Consider the following 19,588-nt stretch of genomic DNA (forward strand, 5'->3'; position numbering starts at 1 on the left):
AATTGAACTACTCGCTATAGAAAATTTTATATACAGGGTTATATACATGCCCCATTTAATGTAAAAATAAGGTACATACCTTTAATTGTTTGCTTTATAAAACCCTGAGGCTGCGAGAGGTTGCAGAGTGAGAGAGTGATTTTTAAACTACTATAAATATTATACAAGGCCATAAAAACTAATAATACCTTTTGTGACGGGGTCTTTCAGCGATTTTCCGTTAATGATTTACTAGGCTGAACATTTTCGATTGGAACAGCCTAGTAAAAATCGCGTTTTAAACCCGCCCCCTCTAAACAGCACCAAAATCACACATACACGGGGTGGGGGCAGATGCTCAGCCACGATTCAGGTAGGTTTTGTAACATACTTACATCAAATACTTTGTTCAGTTCTTTGAACTTCATTTGTTGAGATGAGACTGCTGTTGAAAGCAAGAAAGAAGCAGATACATTACATTGTCAGTTTTATCAAAGAGAGAGGACACCCTTTAACACTGGTAGTAGAAACATTTTGTATCAAATTATTGATATTGATTAATTTTCTATTTTATGAAGCGACCTTGAATAATGGCTCATACACTCCAGTTACCATGTGACGACTCCAAGGAAGCTCCAACAGGCATTACTGCTGGCTGTGGCATAGGTTATGTGCTTTAATGGGGCTTTCATAAAGAATATTGTTATTATGGCAACACAAATTGAACATATTTATATTTGATATGTTGTGAAGCTGTCATTATGTATTAATTGTGAGTGCATGTGTACCAAGAAAATGTTATGTTCTGATTGATAAGGTTAAATTATATCGGTTAGCTATTGAGCATGATCTCCTTTTCATTATGCTGTAGGTTCTTCAGGACTCCATACGATACAAAAATGAGCTTAGTGACATGAGCAGAATGTGGGTAAGTACTGTTGTTAATTCAGTTTTTCATATTCTTTGGTCTCTGTGTTTTGTGGAGCCATGAACTTAGTCTATGAACATAATATTTATAGGAAATAGTATCAGACCTTTAAAGTCACAGGCAATTAGACAGAATAAAGATGAGATACAATTGGAAGTACAGCTGCAATGGATGCATTATTGATGTTTTTTGGAGCATTCGAAGATTGGGGAAGGGAGGAAGCAACATAGGAATTTATTCAGAAAAGTCCAGATTGCTGCTGGCAGAAAGTTCCAGTATAAAAGGTTTCAGCAGCGAACTATCATAGGAGTTAGAGCAGAAGGTGTACACAAAAATAGGTTTCTGAAGGGTTTTGAGATAAGGAAATCATTATGTCCAACCACATGAAATGTATTTAGAGATCAATGGTGGTTATGAGATTGTTATTTACAGAGGCACCTGATAGCGTTTACAACTAATATCATCAAAGACCAACACCCTGGCCACATTCTCATCTTGCTGCTACCATTGGGAATAAGGTACAGGATCTGAAAACCATGACCTCCAGATTCAAGAACAGCTCCTGCCCAGCATTCATTGGGCTATTGAGCACGAGACAATAGTAACCACAACCCTACCTCAGCAACTATTACCTACTATAAATATTGTTTTAGTTGTACTTTGGAGTTTGGCATGTTCTATTATGGTCTGGTTACTGAGTATTACTAATTTATTGTATTATTGATTATTGGATATATATTTGCTTATTTTGCATTAATGAGCCAGTAAACAAACGTACAGCAGGTAAGAATTGTATTGTTCTGCTGCCAGTAGATACGACAATTCAACACTTGACTCTTGTCTCAGATGCTGTGAATCTGAAATCAAAACAGAAAATGTGGGAAGCACTCAGCAGTCAGTCAGCATCTGTGGAAAGAAAAGGAGTTCATGTTTCAGTTTGGAGATCCTTTGTCAGAATGGCCTCTGCCCTGAAGCATTATTTCATGTTTCTCTTTCCACAAATGCTGCACGATTGCTGAGTGATTCAAGCATTTTCTCTCTTAATTTCGGATGCTAACATTCCCACATGGAGGAAAGGGCAAGCCAATCATAAACGTTACTCCTTGGAAATAAAGAACACGATGAAAGGGGAACAAATAATTTGATTGTTTTTCCTTTCGAACACACACTGCAATGGTGAAGCACTTCAGGAAAGGTTGGCTGTTTCACAGGAACATTTTGAGGCAAAATTTGTTGATAAGGTACAAATTGGAAGTTTTGGGGCAGGTGACAATAAGCTTGGACAAGGAGCACCGTAAAGGGAAGAGACCTGGGGACGTTTAGTTAAGGTGTGGTACTTTGACAGCTGCAGTTGAAGAGTAATCTGAAATCTTCTTTTCTTTCTCACTTGCTCTGATACAAAATTGTCAGATGCTGCTATTTATTGAGAGACTCTATTCCAGTTGATGCTTGAGCCTTTAAATCCACTACACTAACAAATACAAATATTTTGAAATAGACTCCAAAGAAGGAATTTTATTTTGACTAAATGATTTAGTAGTTATATTTACTTTGCTATCATGATATTATTATGACCATTTCTTTTCATTCGTATTGAATATAAAATCAATGTCACAATTGTCACCATCAATTTGCCTCATGTCCTTGAAGACAGTCCATTTAACATGCGTTGAGATCAGAGTTTCAAAGTTAAATATGCTCTATTTAGCTTTGTTTATAGATTGTTTAGATATGAAAATATGTGAACTGCTGTTATCCAAGGATTAATTCAGAAATCGCATACAGGAAAGTATATAAATTTTTGAAGGAGATAGTGTTTAAATGGCTGCTATTTAGAAGCCACTTTGTTTGAAGAACAGAGCAAAGCTTTGTTAAAGGTTCTGTGGATGTACCCTTGTAGCTTCAGCCTGATCGTCCAACTTTGTCATCAGTGGTTATTTATGAATCCTGATATTGTTAAAGCAGTCCAAGTAAGCAGCTAATTCATAGGAAATTGCATAAAGAACTTATGCAACAAAGGAAATACATCTGAATCCTGACCAGAAAAAAGTTGATCATCAACAAAGGAGAGAAAAAGGAAGGCTTTGTTTGCAGTGGTTAAGCTAAAGCTTTATGATACAGATTTGTTAATGTGCTCAGGAAATGTGAAAGATATTTTGACCCTACATGACTGATAAATGCATTGTCCCGCAATTGAATAATTACAATCTTTATTCATGTGCATTTCAAAATGAAAACATAAAACAATTTCTCAGTGGTTACAGATTTTGATTTTTGAGGTGACATTGTGTACCAAAATGACTGAAAATGTAGGATGCACCTATTCAATATTCAGAATGCCTCTCACAGTAGTTGTTAGTCATGGGACATGTAAGCAGATGTTTCTCGGAATTGCTGTGATGATGTGGAAAATATTGAAGGCATGAATAGCACTAAAAAAAACATGAATCTCAAGAAATGTGGCACAGCCTTTGTTTTGGCTGTGATGTCTGCCTAAGCAGATTAAAATGACCAGCCCACTAGCTGGCAGCTGGCAGCTGCGGGACAGTATCACTGTCTTTTCAGCACAGGGGATGGATGAAACCCAACAATTCATTATTTATTGCACAAGTGGGACATATTACATTTGCACAGATGGACTCCTGGTTCCTCACCAAACTTTATATTTCCTTTTTGCAAAACAAAAATGGTTTTCAAATATAAAGTAACACATTTCCCAATCTGGTTATGGTGCAGCTTCCAATTTCTTTACTGTATAGTTGCATTTTTTTAGTTTGATGTGTATTGTGTTAGAATCAATATTCTCATTATTCTATAATTACAAGAGGACGGGCAAACAATTGGGAGTATCTGAAATCTGATAGTGTTTACCTAATTAAAATATAAATCTAGAGAATATTTCCTGTGAATACAAATGTTTACTGATGAGTAATTGAGCCATGTAGAATTAGAAGGTTTCTGAATTTCATCTATAGTCCTGGGTCTTCCACCAACATGTCCCCTACAGCACCAGAGGACCAAACACCCTCGACCACTGCTACACGACCATCAAGGATGCCTATCGCTTTATCCCTCGCCCTCACTTCGGCAAATGTGATCATGCTGCGGTGCTGCTTCTTCTTGCCTACAGGCAGCAATTGATGAGCGCACCCCGAGAGGTGAGGACTGTATAGAGCTGTTTCGGGGGGGGGGTTTAGAGGAACAACTCCAGGACTGTTTGGAGTCTGTAGACTGGGCAATTTTCACGACTCGGCAATGGACCTGAATGAATATGCCACAGTCGCTGCAGACTTCATAAAGAAATGTGTGGTGGACTGCATCCCACCAAAAACCTTCCGAGTGTTTCCTAGCCAGAAGCCTTGGATGAACCATGAGATCTGCATTCTTCTAAAGACCAGATCCCGGGCATTCAGGTCTGGAGATACAGAGGTCTACAAGAAGTCCAGATACGACCTTGGTAAGGCCATCAAAAAGGCCAAAAGGGACCTGCTCCAAGCTGGAGGATGAGACGGATGTTCGGCAAATGTGGTGGGGCTTGAATGCAATCACATCCTACAAGGCAAAATCAGGAGGCAGCTCAAATGTCAGCGAAGCATCACTCCCAGACGAACTCAATGCGTTTTACGCACGCATTGATAGGGAGAGCACTGATGTGCCTTCCCGAGTCCCCATTCGCCGTGATGGTATTTTGGTCACAGTCACAGAGGCAGAAGATCCTTCAGAGGGGTGAACCCTTGGAAAGCACCTGGACCTGATGGTATACCCGGGCATGTTTTTAAAAACCTGTGCAGACCAACTGGCTGGAGTTTTTACAGACATTTTCAACCTCTCACTTTTGAGGTCTGAGGTTCCCACCTGCTTTAAAAGGGCATCAATAATACCGGTGCCCAAGAAGTGCAAGGTGACGTGCCTCAATGACTATCGACCAGTGGCACTAAAGTCTGTGGTGATGACGTGTTTTGAGAGGCTGATCATGGCATAAATCAACTCATACCTCGTCAAAAATCTGGACCCACTGCAGTTCGCTTTCCGCCACAACAGATCAACGGTGGATGCGATCTCACTGGCTTTCCACTCCGCTCTGGACCACTTGGACAACAAGAACTCATATGTCAGGCTGTTATTCATTGACTACAGTTTGGCATTTAATACCATCATCCCCTCCAAGCTGGTTACCAAGCTCTCAGATCTGGGTCTCTGCGCATCCCTCTGCAATTGGATCCTTGACTTCCTCATTCACGGACCACAGTATGTCCGTATTGGTGGAAATGTGTCAGCCTTGATAATAATCTGCACGGGAGCACCTCGAGGCTGCGTGCTCAGCCCCCTGCTGTACTCACTCTATACTCATGACTGCATAGCCGGACATAGTACAAACTCCATCATCAAGTTCGCCGATGACACCACTGTTGTGGGACGTATAAATGAAGGGGACGAGTCAGAGTATAGAAGTGAGACCGACCGATTGACCAAATGGTGCCAGCACAATAACCTGGCTCTCAACACAAGCAAAACCAAGGAACTGATTGTGGACTTTGGAAGGGGTAGAATGGGGACCCACAGTTCCATTTATATCAATGGATCGATGGTGGAGAGGGTCAAGAACTTCAAATTCCTGGGCATGCATATTTCCAAAGATCTCTCCTGGTCCCAGAACACTAATACAATACAATACAATACAAATTTATTGTCATTTGAGCCCCAGTGAGACTCAAACGAAATTTTGTTTCCACAGCCATACAAACAAAGACAATGTCCTACAGACATACACACAATTAAATTCACACAAACATCCATCACAGTGAACCCAGTGTGATGGAAGGCAAAAGTCTTTTCTCTCCCCTGCTCTCAATTTCTCTCCCGATGTCCAAGCCCCAGGCGGGTGATGATAAGTCCCACGGCCATTTTAGGCCGCGCGGGGCGATTTACGGCCCCGCTCCCGGTCTGAAAGTACAAGGTTGGAACCCCCACGGGCATTGGTGAGTCCCACGGCCATGAAGCCGCGCCAGGTGATGTACGGTCCCGGTCCGGGTTGTTCCAACCCCGCGACACGGGCTGGAGAAGTCGCGTTGTGGGAGCTCCGGGAAGCGGTCTCTCTCTCCCCCCGGACCCGCGAGCTCCCGATGTCCCAGTCCACCGGACCTGCGGCTGCGTTGCTGGAGCCTCCGAGCCCCAGGAGTCGCGTTGCAGCAGCGAGTCACCACTGCTCCCCACGCTCCGAGGCCGGCCAGCCCCACGATGGTGAGTAGTCCGCAGCTCCGCAGTCTCCCGAGCCCCCAGGTCATTCAGGTTGGAGGCTGCTCCACGGTGCTAGGCCCCATCGACAACGGAGACCCAACAGGGAAGGTCGGGTCTCCCGGACAGGGAAGAGATTTAAACAGCTTCCCCCTCCCCCCCCCCGCCCCCCACATGTACACATTTAAAAACACTATTAAAAAACACCAAACACTACATTTAACTAGACAAAAAAAAAAAAAAAAAAAGACAGACAGGCTGTAGGGGCCGCTGCAACGGGTGAGTCGCGCCGCCAACAATGCAATTATAAAGAAAGCACATCAGTGCCTCTACTTTCTGAGAAGATTACGGAGAGTCGGTATATCAAGGAAGACTCTCTCGAACTTCTACAGGTGCACAGTAGAGAGCATGCTGACCGGTTGCATCGTGGCTTGATTCGGCAACTTGAGCTTCCAGGAGCGGAAGAGGCTGCAAAAAGTTGTAAACACTGCCCAGCCCATCATCGGCTCTGACCTCCCTACCATTGAGGGGATCTATCGTAGTCGCTGCCTCAAAAAGGCTGCCAACATCATCAAGGACCATCAAGGACCCACACCATCCTGGCCACACACTCATCTCTCCACTGCCAAAGGGAAGAAGGTACAGGAGCCTGAAATCTGCAACATCCAGGTTCAGGACCAGCCTCTTCCCCACATCCATGAGGCTATTAAACACAACTTCAAACAAACTCTTAACTATAACAGCCTTTATCTGTTTATTTATGTGTGCGTATATATATAATCTATGGTATATGGACTCACTGATCTGTTCTGTATTTATGTCTACAATATTCTGTTGTGCTGCAGCAAGCGAGAATTTCATTGTCCTATCTGGGACACATGACAATAAACTCTCTTGACTTGACTTGGAAATGAGCTAGCTGGTCCCAACCGTCCCTTTACTAATATGGAAAATGGGTGGCTCTTTATCTTGAGTAGTACGTTGAATTAATAATATAATCCCCTTAAAAGTATAACCCCACTAAATAATGAAGTAATTCTTAAGTATTTCTGTGGGGATTTGCAGCTTTGTCTTGATTTTTTTTTTTTACGCAGTTACTCCTTCAGTTTGGCGAGGCATAAATCCTACACTGCTCAATCATTCCAAAGTGTAAATCTATCTGTCAGAGCTCAACTGAGACTTGTTTCAGGGTTAAATGCCATGCTTGAATACTGAAACTCAAAACTACTTGCCGAGAACTTATTTTGTTCATTTATTTAAAAATCTTGACAATACATAATTTGTGGAATTTAACACATTTCCCTTGCAATTATTTTGCCTCCACTAATTACTTTGAAACTTCATTGGGAAAAAAAATCACTTGTATTTGAAGAATCTCTTGGCAGAACCCTGCACTTAGACTAATTTCAAGCAGATTTGTCTTTTTAGTGTTGTTGCAAAGTCACAATTTCAGTTATCATTGATGTTGAATAAACAAATGTAAATTGGAACATGGAAGGAATGTGGCAGAACGGCTTTGATGTTTTTAATAATTCCATTTGATTACGGTTGAGGCATTTACTCTGTGATTCCTGCTGGAAACTCCAGTTATGTTCATGGATTTAATCCTAGTTATGACTTCAGTCTTGATATTGTCTATACCTGAAGTCCATTGACATTTGCAGTCCGGATGAAGGGTCTCTACCCAAAACTTCGACTGTCCATTTCCCTCCACAAATGCTGCCTAAGTTCCACCAATTCTGCCTCATTTCTTTCTTCCAATTCCAGTACCTGCAGTCTCTTGTGCCCAGGCACTTGCTGTCCAATCTAAAGAATGAAAATTAGCTCTTTGAACTCCGAGCAAGATGCTAACCCATAAAAAATAAGTAACGGCTGATGATTTGAGCAAAGTGCATTGTTCTTTACAGATCACTTTTAAAGAATTAAACTCACATTGGAGATGCAAGTAATTTTGATTTCTCTGATCTTCATATTCAGTTTACATTATTTTCTCTTTTAATTTCCATTTTGAAAATAACTTGCATCCTTTTCCTTTCATGCTTCATATATGGAGTTGGTTTTGAAACTCCTAGTGTTGTGGAATGTTCAGAGAGGAAGCGTGAGGCACAGGAAGAGCATGAGAAAAGCCTGGCAGCAAACATGAAAGAATCAAAAAATATTCTGTTGGCATGTAAACAGGAAAAGTGTTGCAAAAGGAGAGATGGGGGGGGGGATCAAAGACCAAAAAGGAAATGTACTCATGGAGTCACAGGTCATCACTGACTTATTAAGTAAATACTTCACGTTAATTTTCACCAATGGACAAGACGTTACTGGAATCCTGGCAACAGATGATGTGGTTGAGTCTCTGCAGGGAGCATGATGTCCGAGGATGTGAAACTGCAAAAGGTACACCTTTATTCAAAAAAGAGTGTAGGAGTAAAATCAATAACTGGATACCAATCTGTTTAACCTCGGTACGAAAGCCCTACAAATTTTTATCAGGATAGAATTAGAATTTACTTTATTGATGAGAGAAAGTCAGCATTAAAGACAGACCACGTTTGACTTGAGTAAATATTTTGTTGGTGAGAGGGTTGATCCGGAGATATTAGGAAAGACAAATAATAGCTTGGTCAAATAAGTGTTTTTTAAATAGGAAAGAAAGATAAAAAGGCAGAGGAGTTTACAGTGGAATGCATGATGTTGCAGCTACCAATTTAGTGTGGATGGCAGGGTTGTTAGAGGTAGTGAATCATAGAGAAATGCAGGATGGAAACAGTCCCTTTGACCCATCGAATCTATGCCAAATGTCAAACACCCATTGACACTAATCTTACCCTAACCAATTTTATTCACCAACATTTCCATCTATTCACAGCCCCACCTCAATCTAGGTTATAAGGACTCAGTGTTGACGTATTTGCTGGCAGCTGGGTACTAAACCTTCAGCATTTCACTGTCAATTAATAGGACCCTTAGCTTACTGGCCATTTTCATTGGGCTTTGTTGATTGTGGTAGAGAATGGCACAACATTTGAACTTGTTGCAAGTCCTCGGAATTTAAGTCACGTCAAAGTTATTGTCATGTGCATAAATAGAGAGTACGGTACAGGCACAATGAAAATCTGACTTGTAGCAGAATCGCAGGCAAAGACTCAGACACTCAAAAACATATACATAAATTGCACATGGCATTTCTGAAAGTAAGAGGATTGTAGAATATCAAGACATTAGTATCAAAAACAATTAGAAAAAAAAATCCACGGTAGTATGCAAGGGATCAGAAATTTGAAGCTGCAAACACTCTCCACTATCAACTCACTGATGAAAACTTGGGTATTGGTCTCCCAATATTCCCATATATGGTTTTATTTACTTTGAGAAGTTGTTTTGATGGCACTATTCAAGCAGTGTTCTACTTCACTTCTGCACGCTGTCTTGCAAACACCTATAATTCGGCTAACCTGAGCTGACAAATTTATAGATGGCATCGGAGCTGAGCTTAGTCAGACCATATGGGTGTATGTAGGAGATTCTGGTGATTCATTGATGCCAGGTTATACTTGGTGAATCTATTAAGAGGAACAGCTATAAAGGACAAAGGTCTATAAACAGTAGAGAACAGGCCCTTTGACCCATAATGCTTATGGCGAATACGATGCCAAGTTTATCGGATCTCACCTGCCTGTAGATGATCCATATCCCTCCATTCCTTGAACTTCCATATGCCTATCAAAAAGTGTCTTAAACACCACTATTGTACCTATCTTCCCCTCCCACAATGTGCTCCAGGCCCCACTATGTGTGTTTTAAAAAAAATGTCCTGTTACATCTCTCTTAAAGATTTTCCCTCTCATTTTATAGCTATGCACTCTAGTGTTAGACATTTCCACTCTGGTAAAAAGGTACTGACTGTTTACCCTATATATGCTTCTAAAATTTTATATACTTCGTATGTATAAGTCTCCCCTCAACCTCCAACCTCCCAGTGTGTAATAATATTTTGATTCTTCAAGTAGGGAGGAAGCCAAGCAATTTCACATTTCTACTCTTGCTTCTACGATGATCCCACATTGGAATAACGTGAAAGAACTGGCACCAACAGTGGGCTACACCTTTTGGACAAATGTAATGCAGGGAACCGCAGATATTCAAAATGTGGGCCGATCCTACAGCATTTTAAACCTAGTTTGGCATAATTACAAGGATCTTGAGTTCCGATCCATGAGGCTTGTGATCTTAATTATGATGCACTGAAATAGTCTTATATTATGAGATTATGAACTGCTTTAGAGGAGCCATAAATGGCATCAGGTGAAAAGTCGTCAATCTAAATAATCATTAATGCTCCTTTTACTGAATGTTCATTCCATGGGAAGTTTCTGATTCTTTTCCTGTAACATCTCAGCACTCCAGACTGGTGATAAAACATCTTGAAATAATTGCAACTTTTGCAAATTTGACATAAATACAGGAAATTCAGGAAATAACTAGAAAAAAAATTCTACATGTTTTACAAAATCAGCTTGTACTCACATAGCACCATTAACACAGGCTGTCTCACAAACGTAATATCAAAGGAGATTGAGAGAGAGTGTTCCTGGCTCAGAGCCCAGGCAGCGGACAGTGCCAGAGTCAAGTCAAGTCGAGTTCATTGTCTTATGCACGAGGATGGTGAGACACAAACGCAATGAAAAGCTTGCTTGCAGCAGCATCATAGGGACATAAGCTCATGCAGCATAAAGAACATAAAGTATACATAAAACCATACATAAATTATACATGACAGTGAAAAACAAAAGTGCACAAAACAAAACAAATATACATAATCACAATTAGAAGTCCACGGTGGTGCAAGAGGTGGTCCAATAGGGTTGAGTTGATGAGGTTGGCCGGTTCAAGACAATGATAGGTGCAGGAAAGAAGTGTTAAAAGGTGATAAAGAATATGACCTAATAACACTACTTTCCTACAGTGTTCCCAAACCTGATAGCATGGGACCTTTGGGTTTTTGTAGCTCCTTCCCGATATTAGCAGTGAGAAGAAGGCATGGCCCGGATGGTGAGGATCTTTGATGATCGGTGCCACATTCTTGAGGCGGCATTTCATGTAGATGCTTTCAACACTGGGGAGGACGATGTCCATGATGGACCGTGCTGTGTTCACCACTCTCTGCAGCATCTGCAGCTGTGATGCTGCTGCAAACAAACCCTCAAGTACAATTGAAAATAGATAACATAAGTATAGAAAGAGTATATGAAAATAAATTTCTTGATGTGATCGTAAACCACAAAATCTACTGGAAACCACATATAAACCACGTCAAAGCAAAACCGGCAAAGTCTATAGCAATATTGGGAAAATCAAGACACATTCTGGACCACATATCATTACATACTCTGTATAATACACTCATATTGCCATATCTGAGTTACTGTGTGGAGATATGGGGTAACACCTGCAAAACCAACCTTCAGTCGTTATGCACATTACAAAAAAGAGCAATAAGAATTATCAATAATGTTGGATATCTTGAACATACCAATTTATTATTCTTAAAGTCACATTCACTGAAGTTCACCGATCTGGTTACATTTAAGACTGCACAAACCATGTACAAAGCAAGAAATAATTTACTTCCAGGAAATATACAAAAACTGTTTATGGAAAGACAGGGTGGGTATAATTTGAGAGGGGAACATAATTTAAGAAAAATCATGTCAGAACAACTCTTTAAAAATATGTGCATAGCAATCTGTGGAATGGTCTGGAACAGGAGATAAAACTTAGCACCAACATAATTCAGTTTAAAAAGATGTTTTTTAAAGGATATTGGGATGAGGATAGATGATTGTGCGTGGGATATTTGTTATACTGGTTGTATTGGGAAGAGTGATTATAGGGTGATGGGTTGTATATATGACTAAGAGATACTGTATAGTATATGAAGGTTTTTTATTTTCTCTTTTCTTTTTTTAATCTTTTTTTGTATGGCTTTGTAAATATTTGATTTGTGTATAAATGTAAATGTAAATAATTTGGTGTACATATGGTGTACATATAGCTGCTAAATGTGTATAAGATAATTATAAGCAGTTGAATAAGGGGTGGGAATTAATAAGCTTTGACTTCTTCCTGCTCCTTTTCGGACACATACAATTTCATTTATTTATAGATATTGTTTCTGACACTTAAAATATTCTTGTTTTGTTTTTTTGTTTTTTGTATGCTGTTTCACACTTGCTTTTAATTCTTTTAGTCTGTTTGAAATAAAGAATCAAATAAATAAATAAATAAATAAATCTTGAGTTCCTGTGCATTGGAATTGCCATACCAGGCCTGCCATGTCAGGATATTTTCTACTGTGCATCTGTAGAGATTTATTATTAATATGGACCTGCTGAATCTCCTTAAACATTAGAGGTGCTGGCTTCTTGATGATTATCAAATCATGCCTTTTTCATGATTAGATCCATGTGCTGGGCCCAGGACAAGCCATCTAAGATGTTAACCCTTAGGAATTTTAAGTTGCCAAATCACTCCACTGCTGACCCACCAATGAACACTGGCATATGATCTCCCAACTTCTGCTTTCTGAAATCAACGATTAGTCCCGTAGTATTGTTGATGTTGATCAAGAGGTGAGTGTTGTGGCACCACTCAAGTTGGTGTTCTGTTTTTCTGCTGTATGCTGACTCATCACCAACCATGATTTGACCAACAATAGCGGTGTCGGCAGCAAAATTATAGATAGCTTTAGAGTTGTGCTTCGGCACATGGTTGTGGATGTGAATAGCAAAGAGCAGGGAGCTAAGTACGCTGCCTTGAGATGGACATGTGTTGCCGGTCAATGAGGTTACTGATCTGCACTGATTGAGGTCTGTCGATGAGAAAGTCAAGGATCCAGTTGCAAAAGGAGATACAAAGGCCTAGGTCTTGGTACTTGATGTTGAGTTTGGAGGGAATGATTGTGCTGAACACTGAGCTGGCAGCAGTGAGCTTGCATCCGCTGATGCTTTATTGTGGCAATGAACAAAATGAAGTAGATCCAGTCATTTCTGAGGCAGAAGTTGATTCACACAATTACCGCCAGGGGCGCCGGCGCGATGGCTGCCCTGCCGGCAGTCTGTTCGTTTTTTCATTATTTTTGTTATTTTTTAGTGTGTTAAAAGTTTGTTTTAATGTTCTTCGGTTTGTTTTATGTGGGGGGAGGGGATCAGGGGGGAAACTTTTTTTCAAATTCTTACCATGCCGGAGATGTGATTAATTTCGGATCACATTCTCCGGTGGGCTCTGCAGCCTTCGATCGATGGAGCTGGAAGCTTCCTCGGACTGACTTTGAGCCCTATCACAGGGTGCGGACTTAACATCGGAGCTGATCCCTTGCCTGGGATCGCTCCCACCGCGACTTACCGTCAAAAGCTCGTAGTCTTCGGGAAAGGCTAGCCGGGAAGCTCCAACGTCGCGGAAGGTTCGACCAGCCCCAACGCGAGGTTCGATAGCCTAGAACGGGGGAGCTGACATCCCCGCCGATGCGGGAGCTGATCGCCTCGAAGAAGAGGGCCAAAATGCCGCCGGCTACGGGAGTCAAGATCATCCCTCAAGGCCCACGACCGAGGAAGAACTAAGGGAAGGACTGTTGTGAATGTTCATGTTAAAATGTGTTTTTGAGTGATCTGTTGCTTTTAATTGTATGACTGACCTGTCCAATGAAATTCCTTGTATGTTGCAAAACATACTTGGCGAATAAAGTGCGATTGTGATTCTGATGACAAGTTTATCATGAAGCCGATGCCACCTCCATCTTTTCCTGATATCGCCGTCCAGTCCATGCAGATGGATGGAAAAACCCTTGAGCTGGAGTGCCATGTCTGAAGAGTTGGATGTGAGTAACGTCTCTGTGAAACAGACGACACAGCAGTCACTCATGTCTCTCTGATATGGCAGACTTGCTCTTCTATCTTGTTCATTGGCCAGTGGTTAGCTGGAAGAGGTGTGGTGTGATGAGGGTAGCATGCCCTGATGCTTTAGTTTTACCTGAAGGCCTCCCTGGTGACCACATTTTTTAGCTCCATGGATGCTTCCAGGTACTGTGCTCATGTTCCATGGGGTGAGTGGTGGCGGTCGAATATGTCAGATTCATCAGGTGATCATAAGAACACTAGTAGCATTTAAATGACTTATAATCCTCTTTCTTGCTGCTGTAGATCTGGCTGCCTCCCAGTTAGCACGTCACTGGGATGTGGTTAGAAGCCAGAGTTCCCCAGGGAACCTGTGGTCACAGGGTGAATACACAAACTCCAGCTTCTTTGGTCACACAGGATGCAAAAATTCTAGCTGCCATTACCATACTCCAAACAGAAACATTTCCTGATGTAATCTTCATTACAGAATGACACTGAGATCAATTGAAGTACCTCAAATGACCTGGCTGATATTGGCTCACTTAATTCAGTCTCAAAGAACATGCGATTTCTCGTGAATCAATGAAAGTACTGATAAGCATTTGAAAAGCAGCTGCTAAAGCACATGAGCATTCAAATTGTAACAAAACTATTTTTTGTGCTTGCAACATTAGCCTGAGTCTAACTTGGTTGCTTATATTTTTAACCCCACAGGGTCATTTAAGTGAAGGTTATGGGAAACTGAGCTGCACCTACCTCAAGCTACTAATAACAAAGATGGAATTCCACAGTAAGGTAAGTAACTTCCCTGGCTTTATTTCCTTATTCATGGCGGGATTCTTTCAATCTATTGAAAAAGAAAAGGTTAGTTGATAGAGGAACCCCCTGCAGGAACAAAACCAAAGAAGACCTTGATTCCCAAAAGTGATTGAGCAGAATCTAAATCAGTTGAGACAGCAGGTGACCAGCCTTTCGCTCTTGACAATGAACAAGGGGTTTTCTTGACCAGGGGGTTGCAGATAAATAAACTCTTGCATTATGTACAACTTCTACTGCATTTCATGCCACAAAGCTTTAAATCCAATATTAGTTACTATTATATTTCTCGATATGCAAATTGAGTACTACCTTTACATATCTGTTGTGCTGCTGCAAGTAAGAATTATTCCATTTTGAAACATATGACAGTAATGGGCCTGTCCCACTTAGGCGATTTTTTAGGCGACTGCAGGAGACTATGCGGTCACAGATGGTTGCCGGGGAGTCGCATTCATGGTCGTGTGTAGTGCCCTCAGACCCGCAACAAGTGGTAACGGCATTCTGGTGTTGAAAGATTAGCGGCGACCAGAATTCTGGCACCATGGAGAGTGGCGAGAATTCTCATGACGAAGGTGTAGTGGTAGTGGGTTGCCAGGAAGTCATAGGTTGTTGCTGTTGCTGACCGGTGAATTTCAATGGCTCATTGGGGGAAACAAAACGTAAACTGTCGTTTTCAGAACCAAGGATAACCGGATGGTAATGTTAATTTCCGCCGAGCTTCACAACCGTGTATCTCTGGCTTCTTAAAAGTTGTCTCCGCTCCTTCTTTGCAGCAGATGCAGTAGGTGAGCTTGACCTGTGGACCTGTGGTGGTGGCATGATCTGTGACGAGTGGCAAAAACCACAGTAGGATGGTGGTGAAAAATGGGTGCTCCAGGACATGGTTCATTATAAAGAGTTAACAATGCTGGGGCAGCGAACCGTGTGCTGGTGGGTTCAAGTTGGATAGCCATACTCTAATTCAGAGAGCACATCTCTATCTAAAACATGTTGTTGTCTGCATGAAATTAAACAAATGAATCATCAGGAATGTAATACCAAAATAGCATTTGTATATAACATTGGATAAGTTGCATTGTTTATTTTTCCAATCCAGTCATCAAAGTGGGTATCTATAACAGTGGCATGTGAAGCACATGAGACCTTGTGTTAGTGATATTTCTATGTGAGTGAGTCAAGGCAGTTTAAATAGAAAGGATTGAGGTCAAAACATCCTTTATGATAATGCACAATACTGGTGACCCCGCAAGGCTGCTCCCTCAGCCATGACCATATTCCCTACAATTTTGCTCAAACTCCATTTGCATGTTTGCAAATGACACCACACAAACAATTATGAGATGGAGTACAGGAAGGAGATGGAGTGCTTAGTAGCATGGTGTCAAGATGGCAACTTCTCATTCGATGCCAGTAAAAGGATAGTGCTGGTTATTGACTTCAAGACGTAGGGTGGAGTACAACCCCCATCTGTATCAATGGCACCAAAGTAAATACGGGTGAAAGCTTTGAGTTCCGAGTCCAACACATTGATGCTATGATCAAGAAAGCAAATCAACACGTATGTCTTTGGAAGACTGAGGAAATTTGGCATTTTTCTAATAATTCTGACCAATTTCCGCAATGCACAATAGAACACATCCTACCTGGATACACCACAGTCTGGAATAGCTGTTCTGCCCAAGACCACAAGAAATTGCAGAGAGATGTGAGTGTAGCCCAGTCCATCGCACAAACCAGCCTGCCTCCCACCCCAAGCCCATCAACTCCATCAACAGTTACCACTGCCTTGGAAAAGTCGAAAACATAATCAAGGACCATTCACACCCAAGTCATTATTTCTTATCCCCTCTCCCGTTGGGCAGAGGAAATAAGCTTGAAAGCACATTTCACCAGAATCAGGAACAGCATCTTTCTTGCTGTTATCAGACTCTTCTACGTATCTTTTACATTCTGAGGATGAATTCCCAATCTCCTAATCTACCTCGTTTTGGCCATTGCACTTGTCATTATATGTACTTTCTCTGTAGCTACATCACTATATTGTGCACTTTGTTTCCTTTCTCTTTTGCACTAACTATTGTATTCATGTATAATATGAACCTTGTAGCTCTAGTTTCAAAGTGGTTATATTTCTTTATAGTTGAAAGCAGTATCAATGGGCAAAATATCTATTTAACAAAACAATAGTCATGAGACCTGTGAGCTGAGTTATGCCTAATCTCCTAAACATTTGAGCGTGATTTTAATGGCTGTCATTTTCTTGACACATGCTATGCATTGGCTTTGACGAGCCATCACCAAGATTGGTTTGTCATGAATAATGCTGGTGTTCAGGGCTCGGATGATCAGAAATGAAACGCTCATTGCATGTGGCAAAATGATGTCTCATGCCAGTATAAGAGTCTTACTAGTAGCTCAAGCCTGAAACCCTTGGGAAGATCTGTACATTAAAAACAAGTGGTGACAAGAAACTGTCTGGAGATCAAACTTAATGCTGACGAACATGACATGTCGAGCTCTTTCCAGGTTGTGAGGGACAGTTATGGCTCAAGTACCGCTCCACTGCGAGCCAACGAGGGGTTGATGCTCCTCAGGGAAAACAAAGCCATCAGAGCGAAATAAAGGAACACTACTGACTCAGCTGTGACAGATGCTAACTTTGACATTTGATTCCTTGAAGATTATAACAGCATGAGGGTCACTGAGGAATTATCTTGTTCTCTGTAGCAGAAAAAACATTTACCTGTATTGTCTTGCACCAAGGTTTCTCCTTGCTGAGGAAGTCCTGCAGCAATCTCGGTGGAGTTTCAAACCATCCCATATCTTCGTTGCACTTAAAATTTAGGAAAAATGTCAAGAACAAAATTAAGACCTACATATAATCTTCCCTGATTTGATAAATACCTTTGATTCCACCAGTCATACATTGGTGTTGAAGAGGCTGACCAGATTTTATATTCCTTTCTGAATTGATTAAGACCTATGGTGGTTCATGATCAGATGAATGGCACCATTCTCAGTAACGTCTTTAACACAGACCAACAAGTCCCTCAAAATGATGTCCAGTGAGGTTGTGTTATTGCTTTGTCCCTGTTCTCTATCTTCCTACCAGTTATTATTTTCTTCCTTAAAAAAAGCCTTCCCATTGCTATTGATGTAGAGTGCACAATGGATGGTTCTGTAATCCGTCATCTCCGTACGAAGATGAGCATCCTGAAGACATCCATTGTCGTTCTCTAATAAGCTGATGATTATGTCATCCATGCGCAGAATGAGAATGACCTTGAGTCCACATTGAACCCTTTTGTGCACTTTTCTTACTTCAATGTTATAGATGTTCATAAAAGCCTGCGTCAGAACTTGCACATCATTCAGTGCAAATACTGTTGTGACCTTAGAGATGGTTAAGTGCTTCTGTTACCTTAGAAGATATTATTTTCAGTGCTATCGTCATCATTGAGATTCAGCACTGGATCCAGCGAAAAAATGTTTCTTTTAGGAAGTTGCTCCAGCACATGTTTACTGTACATATTCTGTGGAAGGACTCCAAGATCCAAGTCTGTAATGTACTTGTCATCACGTAATCCTCTATTGCAAGATCTCGATGATTTAATGACAATAGGGTGAAGAGTTACGATCAACAAGGACTCTTCAACTGGGAAGAATGCTGCACAATGTGGCGAAAATTCACACTGAAGCGAATGTCACCAGCAGTGAGGCACGAATCTTCTGGCACCAGCTCTGCTGGACTGAGCTTTGTGTGTGGATGTCAGATTCTCATCTCTCCAAGGCCCCTTATCTCTGGACACGCACGGTCAGAGTTCCCATGGTGGACAGCAGAAATGCTACAAGAGACTGTAACTCAAGAATCATTTTATAGACATATCGTTGGGAACAGTAAACTGTCAATTGGTCTCAGTGGCTCCACAATCTCAATTAAGTAGTAACTTGCATGTAGAAAAAGAGCTTTACCATCAAAGCTGAAAAGAGGGAGAGTGAAGAAGGGAAATAAAAAGAACCACCTCCAGTAGACAGCTGACCTGCATGGCAATGTCTGTACCTTCTGTGGCAAGTTAGCACTTCTAGAATTGCAACCTCAAGCTATTTCACGACCTATATGCAAATCTGTGGTTAAGTCATCCTCTCACAAGGGACTCCTGGTACCACTTACATGAAAGTTCTGATTCATTTATAGTGACTGAATTATGTGGTATTTTATTCCAGAGTCATTTGGCAGTTGATCATGTTCGAATAGGAATGCAGCAGCTTCACATTAATCTTCTTAAAATACAATTAGTATGAATTATCTATATTAATTACTGTACATTTCTATTATTTCTCACTTCCAGCTAACTGTCCAATTTTCTTCTTTAAATGTACCTGTTTTAGCCACAGTTTATAAAAGAAAATTATGTTTTCTGACTGCCCTCCGTTGACAATATTTTCCATTGTAGCTAAATTTCAAGCAATCCCTCATTCTGCAAGATGTTGTATCTACGCAGAAAATATAATTAGTTTGGAATGGAAATTTAAATTGTGAGAGATAAAGAAAGTTGCCTTTTTTTCTTTGGAAAAAGGAAGAATATTAGTTATTTGAACGTTGGCAATTTTAAAAAAAAAAGCAATAGAAAAAAAATTGAATGCAGGTAAATTGTTGACTGTGACAGAGCTAAGAGCCAGTCACATTTCAGATTGAGTTGGATGGTTGTAAGGATGTTCAGTGGACTAAAAAATACCAGTG

General features: G+C 40.9%; 1 protein-coding gene across 2 annotated transcripts in view; it reads left to right on the top strand.

The window, feature by feature from the left end:
- hip1 (huntingtin interacting protein 1) overlaps window positions 1-19,588 on the top strand; it is a 189,709-nt gene that overhangs the window by 86,245 nt on the left and 83,876 nt on the right. For both annotated transcript variants that reach the window (XM_055657952.1, XM_055657953.1), the window contains exons 4-5: window positions 851-907; window positions 14,743-14,823. In XM_055657952.1, the coding sequence (XP_055513927.1) occupies window positions 851-907; window positions 14,743-14,823 (138 nt within the window). The remainder of the gene's footprint in view (window positions 1-850; window positions 908-14,742; window positions 14,824-19,588) is intronic.

The sequence above is a fragment of the Leucoraja erinacea genome, chromosome 28, assembly GCF_028641065.1.
Source record: "Leucoraja erinacea ecotype New England chromosome 28, Leri_hhj_1, whole genome shotgun sequence".
Lineage (NCBI taxonomy): Eukaryota > Metazoa > Chordata > Chondrichthyes > Rajiformes > Rajidae > Leucoraja > Leucoraja erinaceus.